The 20,474-nt window shown below is 47.0% G+C and overlaps 1 protein-coding gene across 4 annotated transcripts in view; it reads left to right on the top strand.

Moving 5' to 3' along the window:
• Positions 1-20,474, top strand: part of SMTN (smoothelin) — a 1,119,422-nt gene that overhangs the window by 884,072 nt on the left and 214,876 nt on the right. For all 4 annotated transcript variants that reach the window (XM_078667269.1, XM_078667270.1, XM_078667267.1 and 1 more), the window contains exons 17-19: positions 2,840-2,995; positions 3,108-3,231; positions 3,332-3,483. In XM_078667269.1, coding sequence (XP_078523395.1) covers positions 2,840-2,995; positions 3,108-3,231; positions 3,332-3,483 — 432 coding nt within the window. The remainder of the gene's footprint in view (positions 1-2,839; positions 2,996-3,107; positions 3,232-3,331; positions 3,484-20,474) is intronic.

Below are 20,474 nucleotides of genomic sequence, written 5' to 3'. Positions count from 1 at the left end.
AGAGCTCTGCACACTGACATGAACAATATATTTTTGGGCTCTGCGTCTGTGCAGATAATGTCCAGAAATAAACCGACAGTGTGCTTGGGTGGCTCCTCCATGAGATTTCAGTCCTCACTTATGTGCCAGAGCAGAGTTGACACAGAGCTACATGATGCCACCCACTGTTGCGCAGGAGCTATGATGAAAATAATTTCTGACCCAGTTTGGGGTCTGGGCATATTTTAAATTTAAGAAACCTGCAGTTAGAAAAATAATCTATCAGTCAGAGAGTTACCGAAGGTGAGTAAAGTTTTCTTCTAGTGAATACTCTACTGTTTTTTCACCGCCTGCCCACCTCACTGTTCTCTGGAGAAGATTTCTGATAGGTCAAATTGTTCACTTTAGTTTGTATGCTCTGTCCAACAACCATTTGTCAATCTATCTACATCTGAAGGCACAGAAGGAACCTTGATAACTGATGTCCACATGCAATGGTGGCACCTATATTTGTAACTTCCAGGGGTGAAATTAGGCCATTATGGAGTATGAAGGTGACACCTTCCAGTATGTAGCAGCTATTGAAGAAAAAATCGAGATTCAATCTGGTGCCTGAGGGATTCAAAAGATGAGAAATCAGTGATTATAGTGTCTACCAGAAAGAACATTTCCAAAGGTAAGTAACTGAACGCCTATTTATGATTCTTAGTAGCTTTTACTTGCTATTATGCTGCTCCTGCCTGCTGATTGCATTCCTTGGGTGTGGGTAGGGGAATCCTCTTGATTCCAAGTCTGACAGGGACAAAAAATGGGCCCGGTGCCAAAATAAATGTGGCTCTCATTAGCGCACCAGGGACCCTACTATACTAAGTACCCCTGGGGCGCAACGGGTGTTTACGCCGGCTTTGTGCACCACCTGGGCACTTTGGTATTACAGAAGGGGCACCTTCTGTAATACTGAAAGTGCTGATGCACATACAGTGCCAGCACTTTGTCAAGAGGGCTTGCCCCTTGCAAATGAGGAATACCTTTGCCTCTCCCCCACGTCGTATTACAGATGCGGGCGTAGAGGCAAAGAAGCCCTCAGGAGGCACACTGAGAGTACGCCACCTAAAAGATGGCGCACTGTCCGTTCGCCCCATGATAGTAGCCCTCAGGATGGGGGGGAGGGTATCCTATGGACCCCACATACATCCCCTTGCAGGGGGTGCTGTCACTCACTGCACCGGCCTGCAAGGGAAACTCTGACCCCCTTTAAAAGTGCAGGCAGATTGCCGACTGCACAGTGAAACACTAAGCGGTTGCTTCAAAGCTGCTCTGTATTTATCTTGAATGCTCTTTCCCCAAGGTAGCACGAGTTTGCGGCTTCCCCAGGGGCAGCACATTCTATGTAATAGGGTGCAATTTCTCTGTTTGCGCCTAGCACACCTCTTTTAATGTGCATCAGGGCTCAAACAGGAAAGTGCGCCCTATACATAATAGGGCACCAGATAGCTAAAAAAGCGGTCTGCATTTGCAAATCATTTTTAACCTGTAATGGGTATTTTGTAAAGTATAGGAGACTGCATGCATTTGTGTTTGCTGCAAGCAGTGTTTGTAGTATAATCAGAATGAAGGAAATCAACAGTAAAAACCAGCCCACCTGACTATGAAATAGGCATATTAACTTCTAAAACCCCGGCCCACACACTGATCTGCCAGACCAGCCATTGGGCACTGCCTAATTGCCCTATAGGCCAGTCCGACCATGTCTTGACTGGGGCTCAGCTTCCCCTTTGCTGTGTCAAAGTTTACTATTCTTTTGGATTTGATTTCCAGTTTTTGAACTGTGTCGGCGTCTGTTGTATTGTATTGGTATTGCATTTATATAGCGCTTTCTACCCCACACGAAGTGTGGAAGTGCTTTTTCGGCAAGTAGCACGCTACTCTGCAACCCATAAAGGATTAGTGGTGAACTAGTGTAGTGAAATATTAAATTAATTTGAGCGGTGGATATGTTAGTCTGTTATTTGATTTAAGAAAAGTAGTGGAGGTAAAGAATAGGGAAAAGGTTTGCATTTATGTAGCGATTGCTACCCCTGAGGTGTTGAAGCGCTTTTACGTGAGTAGCACGCTTCTCCGTAACCTAAAAAGGATTAGTGGTGAATTAGTCTGGGGAAATATGAAATTTATTTGATCGGTGGTCATGTTAGTCTGTTATTTGGATTGAAAAGAATAGTGGAGGATTAGAAGAGGGAAGGGTCTAGAAAGTGTTTTTTGGGGGAGATTTTAGTTCATAGCAGTAGGAGGTGGTTTGGGATGAGTAAAGGGGAGGGGGAGGGGGAGGGGGAGGGGGAAGAGTCAGAGGGAAGAGTTTAGAAAGGCTTGTTTGGGAGATCTGAATTGTAAAAGAGGCATGAGATGATGCAAGGAGGGGTCGAGGCGGTAAGCGTCTAGAAAGGTCTATTTTGGGGATCATAGTAGTGGTATGGGGTTTGGAATGAATGAGAGAGTGGGCATAGAGGGTATATTGATAAAGGTATAGGGTGAGAAATTGGGTAGTGCATTGGAAAGAGTAGTAGAATGAGGTTTTATATGAGTCAGAGTGGAGGTAGAGGATATATTGCAAGAGTTGTAGGGTGAGATATAGGTTAGTGCAATGGATATGCTGAATTGGAACCAAAGTAATTAATATAAAGATATATAAGAAAATGGAAGGTATATGAATGCATAAGGAAGGTAATATATGTAGATTGTAATTCACCTTGTTGATTGTTTCTGCAACTGACTTAGGTCCTCGAAGATTGTAGCTATTGAGGCAGTTGAGCTTGTAAAGTTTTGCATATTTTTTTTACCTTCAAGTACTGTTTATATTTTCCAGCATTTTTGATCGGGAGGATGATGCGGCGTCTCGTGCTAGCAACTTAGCGGCCCTGGAGAGAAAGAAGGAATTAATGAAAGCTCAAGCCCTTCCAAAGACCTCAGCTACACAGGCACGAAAAGCCATGATTGACAAACTTGAGAAAGAGAGCGGAAGGTGAGGCTTCAGAATGCAGTGTAACATGGATTTTACCTGTGCTCTTCAAGGTAATGACTATCCTATCAAAGTCTCAGATTTAATTTTACTATTCTCTCTGTCCTCTTTACAGCCCTTCAAGTCCAGCTTTCACCAGAGTTGCTGTCAGCCAGTCTTCTGGCTTTGGTGTCCCTAATGCGAACAGTATTAAACAGATGTTGTTGGATTGGTGCAAAGCCAAGACGCGTGGATATGAGGTATGAAATCACCAGGTGGTGTGGGGAAAACCAGACTATTACCATAGAAAAATACCCACATGATTTTTAGTTACTAGTTTAATAATTATCTTTTTTATAGAATGTGAATATACAGAACTTTTCTTCAAGCTGGAGTGATGGCATGGCCTTCTGTGCACTCGTCCACAACTTCTTCCCAGAGGCCTTTGACTTCAATGAGCTTAATCCTCAAAACCGCCGCAAGAATTTTGATTTGGCTTTCTCCACTGCAGAGTATGTATTACTTGTGTGGTAAGGGCCTGCATGGCCAATTCGTAATAAACATAAATTTGGTCTATTAACATTAATAGTATTATATGGCATTGATGCAAATTTGTTCTTGAAGTGAATGGCATTCCATAGATAAACGCTTTAAAAATGTTTCGTGCTCCGAGAAAATAATAAACCTAGGCGCCAATTGCTGCAACGTGTTTGGTTTTGAACTTGAAAGGGCACAAGTGGGGTTTTCTGCTGTTCAAATGGAAGTGAATATGGCAAGCATGGATTGACCATCTGCATTCTATCTTTGATATCGCTACCATAGTTCTCCAGTATTGGGGTGTCTTTCATAGATTCACATGCCTGAATGATTGCCCGTCGTCGGAGCGGGAGTCCCACAGTACATGAAAAAGCAATAATATGCCTATAAGAAACCAAAACCCTTGGTAATAACCAACCTGGAAGTAAAGTAGCCATAAGCTACAGTGTAAAAAACTTCCTCACTCATGACTATCCTAGTCATTTTGTATAGACCAAACTACAGCCAATCAGGCGTCAGCACCCACTTAGAATATTCTCCTCAGAGGCTCCGGCTCTCAGATTTTCTACCGCACGTCGTGTGAAAGGAGTCTCCCTGAGCTCTGCTCAGTACTTCTCTATTTTCTACTGGAATCTGGTTTTCAAGATGTCTTCATCTAAGAAATCCTTATTCAGGCCTTGTGACTCTCGTGGTAAGCTCCGGCTTTTTAAAGAAGATCCTCACAAGAAGTGCATTTATTGCCTGTATCCTGAACATCAAGTGAAGGACTGCAAGATTTGTAGAACTTCCCTCAGAAGACCCTCAGGGACAGAGAGGGCCGCTTGCTTTTGTGGCTACAAAAGCTCAAGGACCAAGACTATTCTGTTTCTGAGGTAGGCAGTATTGCCTCTGGATCTACATCAGCTTCTAGTAAGAGAGCTGCTGAGGAGGTTTTGTCTTCTCCTGGGGCCAAGATTGTAAAAAGGCAACAATCTTTTAAGGGGTCTGTGAGGCCTTCCACTTCTAAGGCTACTCCCCCTACTAAGGCCAGTCTTGGGCCATGCACACCCCCGAGAAAAACAACCAAGAAATTACCTCAAAAAATGACTTCTAAGAAGACTTTACCTCAGAAACTGGTCCTGTCATCGAGGATGCTGTCGTCGACGAAGATCCCCATCGACGCAACAACTACGTCTACGGTAAATTTCTCATCTCCTAAACCTGAAATGCTAATGTCGACGGCGTCTTCACCATCGACGATGGTCTATGTCTCTGTTAGACCTATCTCGTCAACGAAGGAATCTTCGTCTGCCATTGTCAGCGCATCGTCGACAGCTAAGCTAAAGAAGATTCAGTCGATGGTAGCTTCGTGGACGCCGCCGTCGATGGCTGCCCCATCACCGTCGACAAACATCCCGTTATCGACGAGCTCGTCGACGAATACTGCACCGTTGTCGACGAATACTACACCGTTGTCGACGAAGACACCGTTGTCGACGAAGACACCGTCGTCGACGAAGACACCATCGCCGACGAAGACACCGTCGTCGACGAAGACACCGTCGTCGTCAACGACCTCTTCATCGTCTGGAATCAAACCTCCGTCGACGATCCCGTCGATGGGGCCTCCGTCGACGCCACAACTGTCTATATGTTCCACCATGCAGGTCTGGCCACTGTCTACAGCTTTTTTATCCACGCCAAAGCCATCCTTGCTTCAGAGACGCGGTTGTGGCCTAGAACCTTTATCTCCTCTACGCTTGTCCCCTCAATCAGTACCCCTTCAGGTCCCTGACAAGTTATTGGACTCTGAAGATAGTGAGGAGGAATCTGATATAGATAAACGGTTTGGGACAGCTACAAGTCCTTCTGATTTGAACATTAAATACCAAGAAGACGATCAGGATGATCATCATTCCCCTGAGCTTGTGACATCACCTGTGACAGAGGTCCCCTCAGCTCAGATGCCAGTAGCATCGCTAACAAATCTTCAGCACATGCTAAATGATTATTACAGGCATTTTCCGCCCCTGGAGTCAACGGACTCTGTGCCTCCTACACCTGTGGTGCAAACGCCGATATCTGCTTTAAGACCTCCAAAGTCTCCCCCACCTATAGTGTCCCATCAGCCTGAAGAACAACATTCTTCTGAAGAGGAAGAGAGAGAAGAAGGGGAAGTCGATGACAGATCCATAATGTCGGAGTGGGACAATTATCAAGTCCAAACACCTTCTCCTTCGCCTCCGGCTACTGCTGATTCTCCTCCGGTTGATATAGGAGGATTTCATCTTCTAATGGAGAGAGCTACGAAACGCTTTCATATTGACATGGAGACTACACAACAAGAATGCTTCGCTTATGATTTCAAGGATCAGCCAAGGAGACAGGTTAAGTCGATACCTATTATCAATTTCGTTTGGAAAGAAGGTATTAAAGTCATGTCTACTCTCGCATCTATTCCTCCAGTGCTTCCGAGAATAGATACAAAATATAAGGCTCCAGAAAAGTCCCCAGCTTGCCTTATAGGACACCCGAAATTGGATTTGGTTATCATACAGGCTGCACAGAAGCGGTCTAGAAACCCCTCATCTCCAATCGCAGCCCCACCGGATAGAGACGGCAGGCGTCTGGATGCAATCGGTAAACGTGTGTCAACAATGGCAGCAACCACAGTCCGGGCTGCCAACTCTTTGGACATACTGGGCAGATATGACCGGCAAATGTGGTCTGACATCTCCCCATATGTTGACATGCTTCCAGAGCCCTCAAAATCAGAGGCTTTGAAAATCCTGCAGGAAGGTGAAAGGATCTCGGCGGAAATGATTGACTCTGCAGTTGATGTAGCTTCAACTGGTTTCAGGCAGTTGGCAGGAGCTGCGGTCTTGCGCAGGCAAGGCTGGCTAAGAGCGACTTTGTTCCTCCAGGAGGTTCAAACTAAGGTTTTGGACATGCCTTACGATGGAGAGTTTTTGTTTGGCCCGCCTATTGAGGAAGCCTTGCAGAAAATCAAAAAGGACACGTAGACAGCTAGGTCCCTGGGCACCTTACCTTTTCGAAAGCCGCCCTTTCGAGGTGCGAGAGGACGGGGATCATCCTCTTCTACAGGAGGTTATGGTCAGCAGTCCTCCTACAGGCAAGGGAATCAACGTTCTAAAAACCAGCGTTACCAGTCCTACGGCCAGCGCAACACTAATTATTCCCAAAACAAAAGAAAACCTGCCTACCACGGAAAAGATAAAAGACAATGAGTGTCATCACCTGCCACCGCTACTACCACAGTCTCATATAAAGTTTGCAGGAAAAATCTCAAATTTCTACTCAAAATGGTGCTCAGTAACATGGGACAGGTGGGTCCTGGACATTGTAGCCAAGGGCCATGCCCTCGAATTAAAAAAGTTTCCCCCAAATGTTCCCCCGAGGGGCCCACCTCCAGCTCATCTCAATGAGTTGTTTTCCCAAATCGATTTGATGTTAAAGAAAGGAGCAATAGAAAAGGTTACTCATGCTCAAAGAGGAGCAGGTTTCTATTCCAGATTATTTCTGATAAAGAAAAAGAATGGAGAATGGCGTCCAATACTGTATCTCCGTGCTTTAAACAAGTATTTGAAGAAGCTGTTGTTCCGGAAGCTGTCACTCCAAGAGATATTGCATCTTCTTTCAGAGGGAGAGTACATGGCCACCTTGGATCTCCAAGATGCATATTTCCACATCCCCATTTTTCCTCGGCACAGAAAATTCCTGCGATTCAGAGTGGCTGGAAGGGATTATCAGTTTAAAGTCCTTCCTTTTGGGCTACGCTCGGCACCCAGGGTGTTCACGAAGGTCCTGGTCCCAGTAGCAGCACACCTCCGGCTGGAGTGAATACACATATTTCCATACTTAGACGACTGCCTTATCAAGGCGAGTTCTTATACAAACGCAGACAACCATATCCAGCGGTGTCTGTGTCTCTTCCTGTTGCTGGGTCTCTCTGTCAATTTCAACAAATCACAACTGGAACCATCCCGGAGACAAGCTTTCTTAGAAGCAACCTTAGACACACAGCTGGTACAAGCTTTCGTGTCGGAAGAGAGGCAGGACAGGATACAGGACATGGCTCGAAGTTTACTTTCAAGAAAGTCAGTTTCAGTCCGACAATTCAAGTCTTTTCTGGGGATGGTCTCTTCTTGCATTCCTTTGATACTGAATTGCCGTCTCAGCTTGAGACCTCTTCAAGAAGAACTCACCATGGAGGTCTCTGGCTCGTTCGAGGACCTCATTCGGATCACTCCTCGCATTCGAGATGCTCTTCTCTGGTGGGTTCAAAGAAATAATTTACAACAAGGATGCGTGTTCCTCCAAGACGCACCAAACTTTACAATCACCACCAATGCACCCCTCGAGGGTTGGGGAGCACATCTTCAAGGGCTGACGATCAGCGGGAAATGGAGTCCTCAAGAGAGACTTTGGCACATCAATCTGTTGGAGCTGAGAGCCTTCTTCCTTGCCCTCAAGTCCTTTCATGCAATCATTCAAGGGGCCACAGTATTGGTTCGTACAGACAATACTACAAGCATGCACTATGTGAACAAACAGGGAGGAACAAGATCAGCTCTTCTGTCTCAGGAAGCCCAAGAAATATGGGTGTGGGCATTACAACACAGAATCAATCTTCTGGCGGTCCATGTACCGGGAACGGCAAACGTTCCTGCGGAGTCTCTCAGCAGAACAAAGGTGTCCACCCACGAATGGGAGCTTCACCAACCAACAGCGGATCGGATTTTTCAGCAGAGGGGTCAACCAGATCTAGACCTTTTTGCGACCAAGGAGAACAGCAAATGCCGGTTCTTTGCAAGCTGGCATCCCCACAAAGACTCTCAGGGGAATGCGTTTTTGATCAATTGGTATCAGATATATGGTTACGCTTTTCCTCTGATACCGTTGGTTCCCAGGGTTCTTCGGAAGATGAAGAAAGTACCGTGTCGCCTGATTCTTATTGCCCCCAGATGGCCTCGCCAATACTGGTTCAACGAGCTCCTTCTCCTATCGGAGTGCGAACCAATACAGTTTCGACCGATTCTAGACCTCCTCTCCATCCAGAATGGTCAGATTTACCACCCGGACCCGAAACCTCTGAAATTAGCAGCTTGGCGCCTGAGTACCTTGAATTCGCCCGCCTGAATATCCCTGCGGATTGCAAGGAGGTACTGGCCAAAGATAGAGCACCTGCTACAATAAAAACATACAGACTTAAATGGAAGAGATTCTGTATCTGATGCCACTCAGCTGGGATTCATCCTTTTCTGGCCAAAGCAGAACAGATATTACCTTTTTTCTTGCATCTGGCAAAATCAGGATTATCTCACGCAACTCTAAAAGTTTTCCTAGCAGCCATTTCAAGGTACCGCCAGGTTGGGTCCACTTCACTCTATTCTTCAAGGATAATACAACAGTTCTTCAAGGGACTGTTCAGAATGTTCCCTCCTGTTCGTCGTCCACCACCATCGTGGCATCTCAATGTAGTGTTAGCGCAGCTCATGCGCCATCCTTTTGAACCAATTCACAGAGTGGATTTGAAATTTCTTACATGGAAGGTGTCACTGTTGTTGGCTTTAACTTCATCTAGAAGAGTCAGTGATGTCCAGGCTTTCACAGTCCATCCACCTTTCCTGCAGTTAACGTCCGACTCAGTAGTGCTTCGCACAAACCCGAAATTCATGCCTAAAGTGCCCTCGTTCTTTCACCTGAATGAGCCAGTCATCTTAAAGACATTCTTTCCTAACCCGCAATCCCCTGCAGAAAGGGCGTTGCACACACTAGACATCAAGAGGTGTTTAAAGTTTTACTTACAAAGGACTTCATCTGAAAGAAACAGGTTAGTATTAGATTCCTTATCTTAGAATATCCCCAGGCAACAGACTGGATCCTGAAATTTTTGCGTAGCAGTACCCTGGCGCGTCGGTAGGCGTCGTCTGCGGCTCCGCGTCCGTCGTGGGCGTCGTGGGCGCTGTGATGATGTCGTCAGAGTACTTAGACGCCGCCTCCGCGTGCTGACGTCAGTTCTTATACACAGCTTTTCCGCGCCAGAAACGCAGAGCCATGATAAAAAACCAACACTGGTGCCATGAAACTAGGGCCCTGAAAGGGGATGACCTTAACCCTAGATATCAGTTCGCAGAACGGGGAGGACAGGTAGGTCGGTAAGGAATCTAATACTAACTACTGTTTCTTACAGATATATCGTTACCGAAGGTAAGTAACTTGTGCATCTGAAAGAAACAGGTTAGTATTAGATTCCTTACCTTGGAATAGATACCCCAGCAATACCATCCCCGGAGGCGGGTCTGCAAACCAATAATCATACCAGAAAGTCCTGGAGGACGGAACGGCCAAAGAAGCCATCCCTCCGGACTTGGCTGTCCAGGCAGTAGTGCCGTGCAAACGTGTGCAGCGAGGCCCACGTAGCCGGCCAGCAAGCGCCGATCCGGAAAAAGTGGTACCTTTAGTCAAATTTTGACTAAACTTTTTCGATCATTTTTGATCTATTTAGAAGTCTGTACGACTCCGACGGTGCCGGCAGGGATGCCCGGGTTCAAACCCTGCGCCGACTGCGACCGACTATTGTCGGTCACCGACCCCCATCGACGGTGTCTTCATTGCCTGGACCTTGACCACGACGACAAAGCCTGTTCCGACTGTCGAGCCCTGACGTCCAAGGCTAGACGGGAGCGGTCCCGCAAGCGGCTCGAGCTCCGGCAGTCGGCCCCGCGCCGCTTGAGGTCCCGGTCCGCGAGGAGGTCGAGGGACCGGTCACGGGGTCGGAGCCACCATGGCTCCGGGAGTCGTCCACGGTCTTCAGGCTCCTTAGGTAAGCATAAGAAGTCGAAGAGACGTCATCGCTCTTCCGACTCCCCCCGACGCTCACGCGACGCGGCCGGAGGTTCGGGCGACACCGCCCACGCTGGAGCCGCGGCCTGCTCCATACCCGACGGTCCCTGGGCAGCACGCGACGCCGGAGGAGATCGAGGCCTTCCTCTCGGCCATGAGGTCGCTCACTCCTCCGTCGGGCTCCGCGGCGCCTTCGGGCTCTGCAGCCCCGACTGGGAATCCCAGCGGGTCGGGTGCTTCGGCTCCGACGCCGTCGGGTGCTTCGGTCCCGACGCCGCCGTTGACTTCCGTCCCGGCTCCCGCAGGATCCGGTTCCGGGTCGTCGCCGGTCGACCTCCCCTAGGGTGTCGCCCCCAGTGCCGCCTTCGAGCGGCGCCGTCCCCGATCTCTCCCTTGATTCGGGTCCGGCGCCGGACCGGTGCCGTTCGACGCCGTATCCGACGCCGATGGGAGATTTCTACTTCTATGACCCGGCCCCATCCTTTGGTCCTGAGTATCAGGAGATGGGTGGTGAGGGGGATTGGGAGGGGTCTGAAGACCCTCTGGCACGGGAGTGTCAGTCTTACCAGGACTGATCAGGAGAGCTAGGGGAAGCCAGTGGTCTGGATACCTCGCCGGACACTGGTTTTGTCTCCCCTCCCACCGTGGCTACGGAGGAGGGGGCTGCCTGTAGTGTGGTGTTGACGCGGGCGGCCAAGGCCTTACATCTTGAGCTCCCCGTCGCGGCCGTGAGGACTAACCTCCTCACTGAGGTCCTTAAACTGCAGGCAAGCTCGGCTGAGCCTCTACTGCCGTTTAATGAGGCCTTGTCTGACGTTCTTTTGGGCACCTGGTCCAGGCCCGCTACAGGTCAGCCTGTAGATAGGAACGTGGCCAGACGCCACCGCCCAGCTCCGGGCGACCCTGCTTTCCTGTCCAAGAGAGCCTGGTCATCCAGGCCTCTAACTCCCAAACCGCATTCCCGACGGCCCCCCCCGATCGGGAATCCAAGAGGTATGAGCAGTACGGGAAGATGATCTTCTCGTCCGTCAGTTTGGGATTGCGGTCCGTCAACACCGCATGCCTCTTGGGCCGCTACACCCACTCTGTGTGGGACACGGTTGCGGACGTGCTGCCACAATGTCCGGAGGAGGTCCGGATTAAACTCGCCCAAGCCCTTGCGGAGGGTCGAGATGCGGCAGGGTACTCCATCCGGTGTGGACTGGACACCACGGACTCACTGGGCAGAGCGATGGCAACGACGGTGGCGATTTGTCGCCACGCCTGGTTGAGGTCCGCCAACTTCTCGGCTGATGTCCAGAACACTCTTATGGACATGCCGTTTGATGGCCGTCGCCTCTTTGGCGACAAGGCACACCATGCGCTTGAGCACTTTAAGGACTCCAGGGCTATGGCCAAGTCCTTGGGCCTCTCGGCCCCGCGCCAGCAAATGGGTGCCTTTCGCTCCTTTCTTGGTCAAGGAAGGGGTGCCCTCACACGTGCTGCCAGCCACACACCGCAGTCTAATATCCAACGCGGTGGCGGCCGTGGAATCCGCCGTGGTGGTGGTCGGGGACAACGGCGCGGCCAGTCCACACCCGCCCCTGCAGCATCCGCCTCAAAACCTTCCTAGTCCGAGTTTTCAGGCCCATGTGACGCCAGTGGGGGGCAGGGTTCGCCATCACCACCTCCACTGGCGCACTATTACATCGGACAGGTGGGTGCTGCAAATCGTCCGAAGGGGCTACTCCCTCCCCATCGAGGCGACCCCTCCAGCCATGCCACCGCAGTACCACTGCGTGTCGGAGGATCACTTGACACTTCTCAGAGAGGAAGTTACGGCCCTCTTAGCTAAGGGGGCCATCGAGCGCGTTCCTGGGCCAGAAGTAGGGTGTGGTTGTTACTCCCACTACTTTTTGGTACCCAAGAAGGCAAAGGGGGCCTACGCCCTATCTTGGACGTACGAAACGTCAACGGCTTCCTCCCGCAGGAGAAGTTCAAGATGCTGACACTAGCTCAGGTCCTAGCTGCCCTGGACCTGGGAGACTGGATGGTAGCGTTGGACTTGCAGGACGCCTATTTTCATATCCCCGTCCTGCCGGCCCACCGGCGTTATCTGCGATTCACGGTAGGCCACGAGCACTTTCAGTTTACCGTGCTCCCCTTAGGCCTTACAAGCGCCCGACGGGTGTTCACGAAAGTGATGGCGGTGGTCGCAGCTCATCTGCGCAGGTTAGGGGTTTCAGTCTTCCCCTACCTCGACGACTGGTTGTTGAAGGCGGGCTCGCCCCAGACAGTCGTCAGCCACCTCCAGACTACGGCCGACCTCCTGCACCTGCTGGGGTTCTCCATCAATGTGCTGAAGTCACACCTGTGTCCCTCTCAGAAGCTCCTCTTCATCGGAGCAGTTCTAGACTCGGCGCAGTTTCAGGTTTATCCTCCCAAACAGCGGGTTCGGGATATTCAGGCTCTGATTCCGATCTTTCAGCCTTTATCCCGAGTCTCGGTCAGGTTGACGCTGCGGCTTCTGGGGCTGATGGCCTCCTGCATCCTTCTGGTGCATCACGCCCGGTGGCGGATGCGGGCTCTGCAGTGGGACCTGAAGTTTCAGTGGGCCCAGCATCAAGGCAACTTGTCCGACCATGTCTTGATCTCGGAGGGCACTGCACACAGTTGCAGTGGTGGCTCACGAACCGCGATTGGGTCAGTGGCAGATCCCTACCCCAACCGGAGCACGTAGTTGTGATGGACGCATCCCTCCAGGGCTGGGGGGGCCACATGGGAGAGGCGGTGATCAGAGGCCTCTGGTCTCCGGCGGAGTCCCGGCTCCACATCAACCTTCTGGAGCTGCGGGCGATCCGGCTTGCACTGAAGGCATTCCTCCACTCTGTCCGGGGGAGTGTAGTGCAGGTGTTCACGGACAACACCACCGCCATGTGGTAGTGCAACAAACAGGGCGGGGTGGGGTCATGGACCCTCTGCCTGGAGGCCCTGCGCCTCTGACAGTGGCTGGAACATCAGGGCGTGACCCTGGTGGTTCAACACCTGGCAGGTTCTCTGAACGCCAGGGCAGACAAACTCAGCCGTCGGTGCATGATGGATCTCAAATGGCGTCTGAACGTGGCGCAAGGCCTCTTTCAGCAGTGGGGTGAGCCTTGGTTATATCTATTCGCCACAGAAGAGAATGCGCAATGTCATCAGTTCTGCGCGTTGGAATTTCCAAGGCGGCACTCGCTCGGAGACGCTTTTCGTCGCGAGTGGAGTTGCGGTCTATTGTACGCCTTTCCGCCTATACCACTTCTGCCCAGAGTGCTGACGAAGATCAGGCGCGACCGGGCCCAGATTATCCTTGTGGCTCCAGACTGGGCACAAAGATATTGATATTCAGAGCTACTCAGCATGTCTGTCGATCCCCCGATTCGTCTGCCTCTTCAGGAAGACCTTCTGTCGCAGCAGCAGGGGACGGTCCTCCACCCGAACCTGTCCAGTCTCCACCTCCATGCTTGGAGATTGAGCGGCGACAGTTGAGGCCATTTGACTTGCATCGTGAAGTTTGTACTGTGGTTCTGGCAGCCAGGTGTCCCTCCACGAAATCGGTATACGCCTGCAGGTGGAACAAATTTGTGGCATGGTGCACAGCAAAGGCTGTGGATCCTCTCTCTGCACCCCTTTCTGAGGTTCTCCTCTTCCTTCTTTCTCTTGCCCAGCAGGGCTCTGCTCTGGGCACTATCAAGGGCTACCTTTCTACCCTTTCAGCCTTCTTGAGGCTACCTGATCAGCCATCTTTGTTCAAGTCCCCCATTGTAAATAGGTTTTTGAAGGGCATCACACACATGTTTCCTCCTGTTCCATTCGTGATGCCCCAGTGGGACTTGAACCTTGTACCTACTTTTTTGATGTGCGCTCCTTTTGAGCCACTTCATAACTGTCCTCTCCGCCTTCTTACTCTGAAGACTGCTTTCCTGGTTGCCATCACCTCTGCCAGGAGGTTGAGTGAGCTCCAGGCTCTTTCCTCTAAACCTCCTTTCCTTTCTGTCCATCTGGACAAGGTTGTGTTGCGGACAAGACCCTCTTTCCTGCCCAAGGTAGTCACAGCCTTCCACATCGGGCAGTCCATCACTTTGCCCACCTTCTTTCCGCCTCCGCATCCCTCGAAAGAGGAAGAGAGGCTCCACCGTCTGGACCCAAAATGTGCGCTCTCCTTCAATCTGGATCGCACTCGCCAGTTCCGGGTGAATGACCAACTCTTCGTTGGTTACGTGGGCGCTAAGAAAGGTCGGGCGGTGCACAAGCGGACCATCTCTCAGGTGGGTCGTCTTGTGCATCAAAGTATGCTACTCCTCGGCTAAAAAGGAGCCTCCTGTTGGCCTGATGGCCCATTCCTCTCGGGCCACGGCGGCTTCTACTGCCCTGGGCCGGGGAGTCCCCTTGCAGGACATATGTCAGGCGGCTACGTGGGCCTCGCTGCACACGTTTGCACGGCACAACTGCCTGGACAGCCAAGTCCGGAGGGATGGCTTCTTTGGCCGTTCCGTCCTCCAGGACTTTCTGGTGTGATTATTGGTTCGCAGACCCACCTCCGGGGTTGCTATTGCTGAGGTATCTATTCTAAGGTAAGGAATCTAATACTAACCTGTTTCTTTCAGATGCACAAGTTGCTTACCTTCGGTAACGATATATCTGTAAGAAACAGTAGTTAGTATTAGATTCCTTACCGACCCACCTATCCTCCCCGTTCTGTGACCGATATCTAGGGTTAAGGTCATTCCCTTTCAGGGCCCTAGTTTTATGGCACCAGTGTTGGTTTTTATCATGGCTCTGCGTTTCTGGCGCAGAAAAGCTGTGTATAAGAACTGACGTCAGCACGCGGAGGCGACGTCTAAGTACTCCGACGACGTCATCACGACGCCCACGACGGACGCGGAGCCGCAGACGACGCCTACCGACGCGCAAGGGTACTGCTACGCAAAAATTTCCGGATCCAGTATGACGCCTGGGGATATTCTAAGGTAAGGAATCTAATTCTAACTACTGTTTCTTACAGATATATCGTTACCGAAGGTAAGTAACTTGTGCTACAATGCGCAAATCGGATCAATTGTTTGTTGCCTATGGAACAATTCGTCAAGGTCATGCAGTGTCTAAACAAACAATAGCAAGATGGATCTCTGCAACTATTGACTTTTGTCATACGCAAGCAGGAAAACCTTTGCAAACAACTCCAAGGGCTCACTCTACCAGAGCCATGTCTTCCTCGACTGCTCTTTTCGCTGGAGTTCCTGTACAGCACATCTGCAGAGCGGCAACCTAGGCCAGCAGGCATACTTTCACCAAACACTATTGTTTGGATGCAGCCAGCGAGACTGATCCTTCAGTGGGTCAAGCAGTTCTGCGTAATCTTTTTAGATAATGTGAGCCTCTGTTCCCCTCCTCCTCTTTACTGCTTTTCAGACGCTTATTCATGCTTATTATTTTATATACATGCTTACTTAAATGTATTTCTTCATGCTTTTAGAAATGTGATATTTCAATTATATGATTATGTATTTGCATATATATGTATGCAAGCTTATGGTACAAGCAGCGTCTTCCAAGCACGAACATATACTGCTATCTACTCTGATTCAGGCATGTGAATCTATGAAAGACACCCCAATACTGGAGAAGAACAGTAGTTACTTACCCGAATCTTTGGTTCTCCAGTATTGGTGTCTTTCATAGATTCACATGCACCCACCCACCTCCCCTCAAAGGCTCCTCAGGCGATTATGTTGGCTTCACTCCTGTGCGAGAAAATCTGAGAGCCTGAGCCTCTGAGGAGAACATTCTAAGTGGGTGCTGTCGCCTGATTGACTGTAGTTTGGTCTATACAAAATGACTAGGATAGTCATGAGTGTGGAAGTGTTTTACACTGTAGCTTATGGCTACTTTACTTCCTGGTTGGTTATTACCAAGGTTTTTGGTTTCTTATAGGCATATTATTGCTTTTTCATGTACCGTGGGACTCCCACTCCCGACGACGGGGAATGATTCAGGCATGTGAATCTATGAAATACACCAATACTAGAGAACCACAGATTACAGGTAAGTAACTATTGTTCATATGCCTGTATATTCTATAAATACATAACTACATGATAAGTACGTTCATATACAAAGGAAAACTAAGCGCATGGAAACTGCCACGTGACCTCGAGAGTTCTTCAGTTTTAAGTTTACAGAACCTTATAGTTACCGACCATTAGTGCCTCGGATGCATAATCCCACAGCGAAGTGTATCTAATGATTTCATACTTCCACTACTTGCTCTCCTTCTCGGATTTCGGAAAATAACCTAATGCATTCTGGGTTTTGTAGCCCAGGTTCACTTCAGTGGCTCCAATTGAATTCACACACCAAAAAAACGATAATCCTAGGACTGGAGCATTGCATCCTTGGTCACATTAAAATATCATGTAGACCAATGCAGAGCACAGTTTTGTTGGTGCATGAATATATTTCCCCATATAATCATAGTTATTGATGACAGTTAAAGAATTTTGGGCCAGATGTATGAAACCAATTTGTTGTGCAAAATCACAGGGTTTACAAACACAAAATGTTTGTTACAATGTACTAAACCCATTTTTCTTGATAGAAGTGCATCCCCAACTGACAACATGGGTTTGGTAACCCGAATCGCAATTCTGAAGGGGCGTGAAAGTGGCATTCCTTCCTAAGGGCAAATCGGTATGCTGTGCATCTCTGATTGTCAAAAGAAATTACAGTCTCAAACCATTGATCATTTACTGTCAACTCAATTGAGGTGATAACTGATTTGTAAAGGGCTAGGGGTCCCATTTGGATGCCTACTTGTTTGGTAATCATGTTGGCAGCCTCGAAAGAGGGAAAGAAGCATGCAGAGGTTCCGGCCACAGCCTGCTCCCCATGAAGTTTTCCCAAACAGCAAACTTTTATTTGTTTTTTAAAGCAGCATGGGTTCCTTTAAGGGAACACAAACTGCTTTAAAAAAAAAAAAAAAAGAGTTTCCTGTTTGGCAATGTAAGCACCTGAATAGTGGTTTGCTGTTCCTTGGAGGCCACCATCCCTGTGTTTGTAGCCAGTCACAGGTGGTCACAAATTACGACCTTTGTCAGGGCTAACCGTTTAGTGTTTGACCCTGCCAACGGCGGTCTGAGAAGAGGTGACATGTAGATGCACAAGTGGTGTAGGATCCTTGACGCAAGGGTGACTATAGGACTCTTTAGAAAAATGCGGGGACCCCTACAACTTGAATGTACTTGCCGTACGTAGGGAAATAAGGCTATTTTCAAAAGAGAAATATAGCAAGCTTTCAATTATACATAAACATATAACTAATAAATTCTAGGTGTGAGTATAAGTTAATTATGAAAACTGTATAGAAAAATGTGCAAATTATACAATACAACTGTGGAAAAATCTTTTTATTTTATTGATCAATTTTGTTTATATAGAGAATCATTTATCATTCATCGAAACTTTTTTTGTGACTTTTACTTTAAAGTGTTTTTTGTATATAAAAAATACATAAACATAGATATCACTTCATATATATGTACACTTAAAATTCGTAACAAATGTACTTCTATCCCTTTCTATTGAGATTTTTACAGTAACGTCCTTTGATTTATAATGATTTATCTGAAATTTGGTGTTGGCAAGCGGCAAGGTTGAAAACCACGCACGTTTAGGCACTACTGCCTTCATCAGGAACACCGTCTATGTATGTACACTAGATGAAAAACAATGTATAATCATTATTTTCAACTATCACCTAAATTTACACACCTAGAGTGACTATACTATTAATTTAATTTAAAACATATATTTACAAATTACTATATACAGGGTAACACGTCTAACAGTTCTCAAATCAAATGTGAACTACTCAAAACATGATTTAAATATTCACATCATTTGTGACATCATTATTTTTGATGCATCGCTTAAAGAAGCAGAAAACCTTTCTAAATTGTACATTCATTGTTGATTTTGATGCTGATCATCTGTTCTCTCCAATATCGAGCATTGCGCGTTTCGAGATATGGATTCTGGTTGGGTAACTGATGACCCGGAACTGATTTTGATATTGTCCTCACGATTGATATTGAGGTTGAGGTTGATACTGTTGTTGATATTGAGGCTGGTAAGGGGGGTCACCAGTTTCCCCTGAACTGTTTGCGCCTCTCTAAAAAAGGTTGGCGATAGCCTTGATTGGGGCGCGAGTTGTATCTGGCCCCTCTATTTTCAGAGTTCATGGGTGTACTTTCAGTATCCGAATCCGATGTATCAGAAAAGGTGGTCCCTTTTTTATTATATGTCCTATTTGTTTGTTGATAAGCATATTGATCTTGGCCTAGTGTCTCTGATTGCGAAAAGTATACTTAAGATAGATATGGATATGTGTTATCTTTGCTGAAGTACCTTATGTCTTTTTTCAGATTTTTGGTTTTACTCTTTAGTAGATACTCTGCGTAAGAATTTAACTCTGTATCAAGTTCTTCTAGTTTCCTAGCGTCATCAACAGCTGTCGAACTTTTGATTTTACTTTCTAGTTCTAATATTTCTGTAATTAGCTGTGAAAGCAATATTTTTGCTCTTTCTACTATTAACATCATAAGGTCCCTCGAGCACCTATTGGCAATCATTGACCTCTTTTCTAAGAATTTTTTAATTTGGACAAATAGGCCAGGAATGTTTTTATTTGCAACCCCTGAGGAATGACTCCTGCTTGTAAATAGTTGAGCATAAATTGCCCGTGCAATTCAATTAACTTGGTTTTCTTTTTGAGTGACATTAATTTAATAAGATCTTCATTTTTATCAGGACCTACCGTTGTTCTGTTCTCAAAATTAGTAGAGGATCCTACCATTGATACAAAGTCGTCATCTGTGAAGCCAAAGGTTTTAAGATTCGCCATTTTATCTCCTGTTTTCAATATCTACTGTCATATAGACACAGGTTTGACGTTATTGGTAGTATTTCAGCAGCAGGGACAAAGGAAAGGGTTTAGAAAAGTATGGAACTGTTACAGAAAGGACTTATTAAAACATGCAATTCAGAATAGTATCTTAATTACTGTTTTCTTAGGTGATCCGCTGTACTTTTCATTGAGATTGATCCATCGTAATAAACTTCAGTACCTCTATCTGAGTATTCATCATTCAAGTAAGAACCAGTTACATGGATAAACAGACATATGAGAAAGTAACTACCATGTCAAGATAATATCAGCAAAAATAGGAAAGGTGCAACATGTACGTCAACCAGCTAAATGCTAATAGATAAATGATGGGTTTAAAATTTGGTGGTTTCCCCATGATGAATAGAGACAATTGTATCAGTCACTATGTAGTTAGAAATCAGTTTAAATGGTAAGAGGCGTCCGACAATACTGTCATTCAGTAGCTGCAAAAACAATTGTGGGTTCATGAATATAAGGACTATTGATTTGAATCTCCTACTGTGTGTGTATATATATATATATATATATATATATATATATATATATATATATATACCATTTTCTTTCTTCTATCTTTAAACTGTGATGATGTAGATACATGCTTTACTTCATTCAAAAATGGTTTTAACATTCTAGTAATCATATGTACCACTCTCGATTAAGCAATAACTTTTATAAAAATAAGTATATATACATTTTTTAGCATAAAATACTAGAAAGTTTTCTGCTTCTTTAAGCGATGTATCAAAAATAATGATGTCACAAATGATGTGAATGTTTAAATTGTGTTGAGTAGTTCACATTTTATTTGAGAACAACTGTTAGAAGTGTTGCCGTGTTTATAGTAATTTGTAAATATATGTTTTAAATTAAATGAACAGTATAACTCTGGGTGTGTAAATTTAGGTGATAGTTGAAAATAATGATTATAAATAGTTTTTCATCTAGTGTACATACATAGACGGTGTTCCTGATGAAGGCAGCAGTGCCGAAACGCGCGTAGTTTTCAAACTTGCCGCTTGCCATCATCATATCATCAACTTTCAGATAAATCAATATAAATCAAATGACGTTACTGTAAAAATCTCAATAGAAAGGGATAGAAGTAAATTTGTTATGAGTTTTAAGTGTACATATATATGAAGTGATAGCTAT

This window comes from Lissotriton helveticus, chromosome 11 (genome assembly GCF_964261635.1).
Source record: "Lissotriton helveticus chromosome 11, aLisHel1.1, whole genome shotgun sequence".
NCBI classification, from domain to species: Eukaryota; Metazoa; Chordata; class Amphibia; order Caudata; family Salamandridae; genus Lissotriton; species Lissotriton helveticus.
Note: the sequence above shows the minus strand (reverse complement) of the source record. Positions and strands in the feature narration are given on the sequence as shown.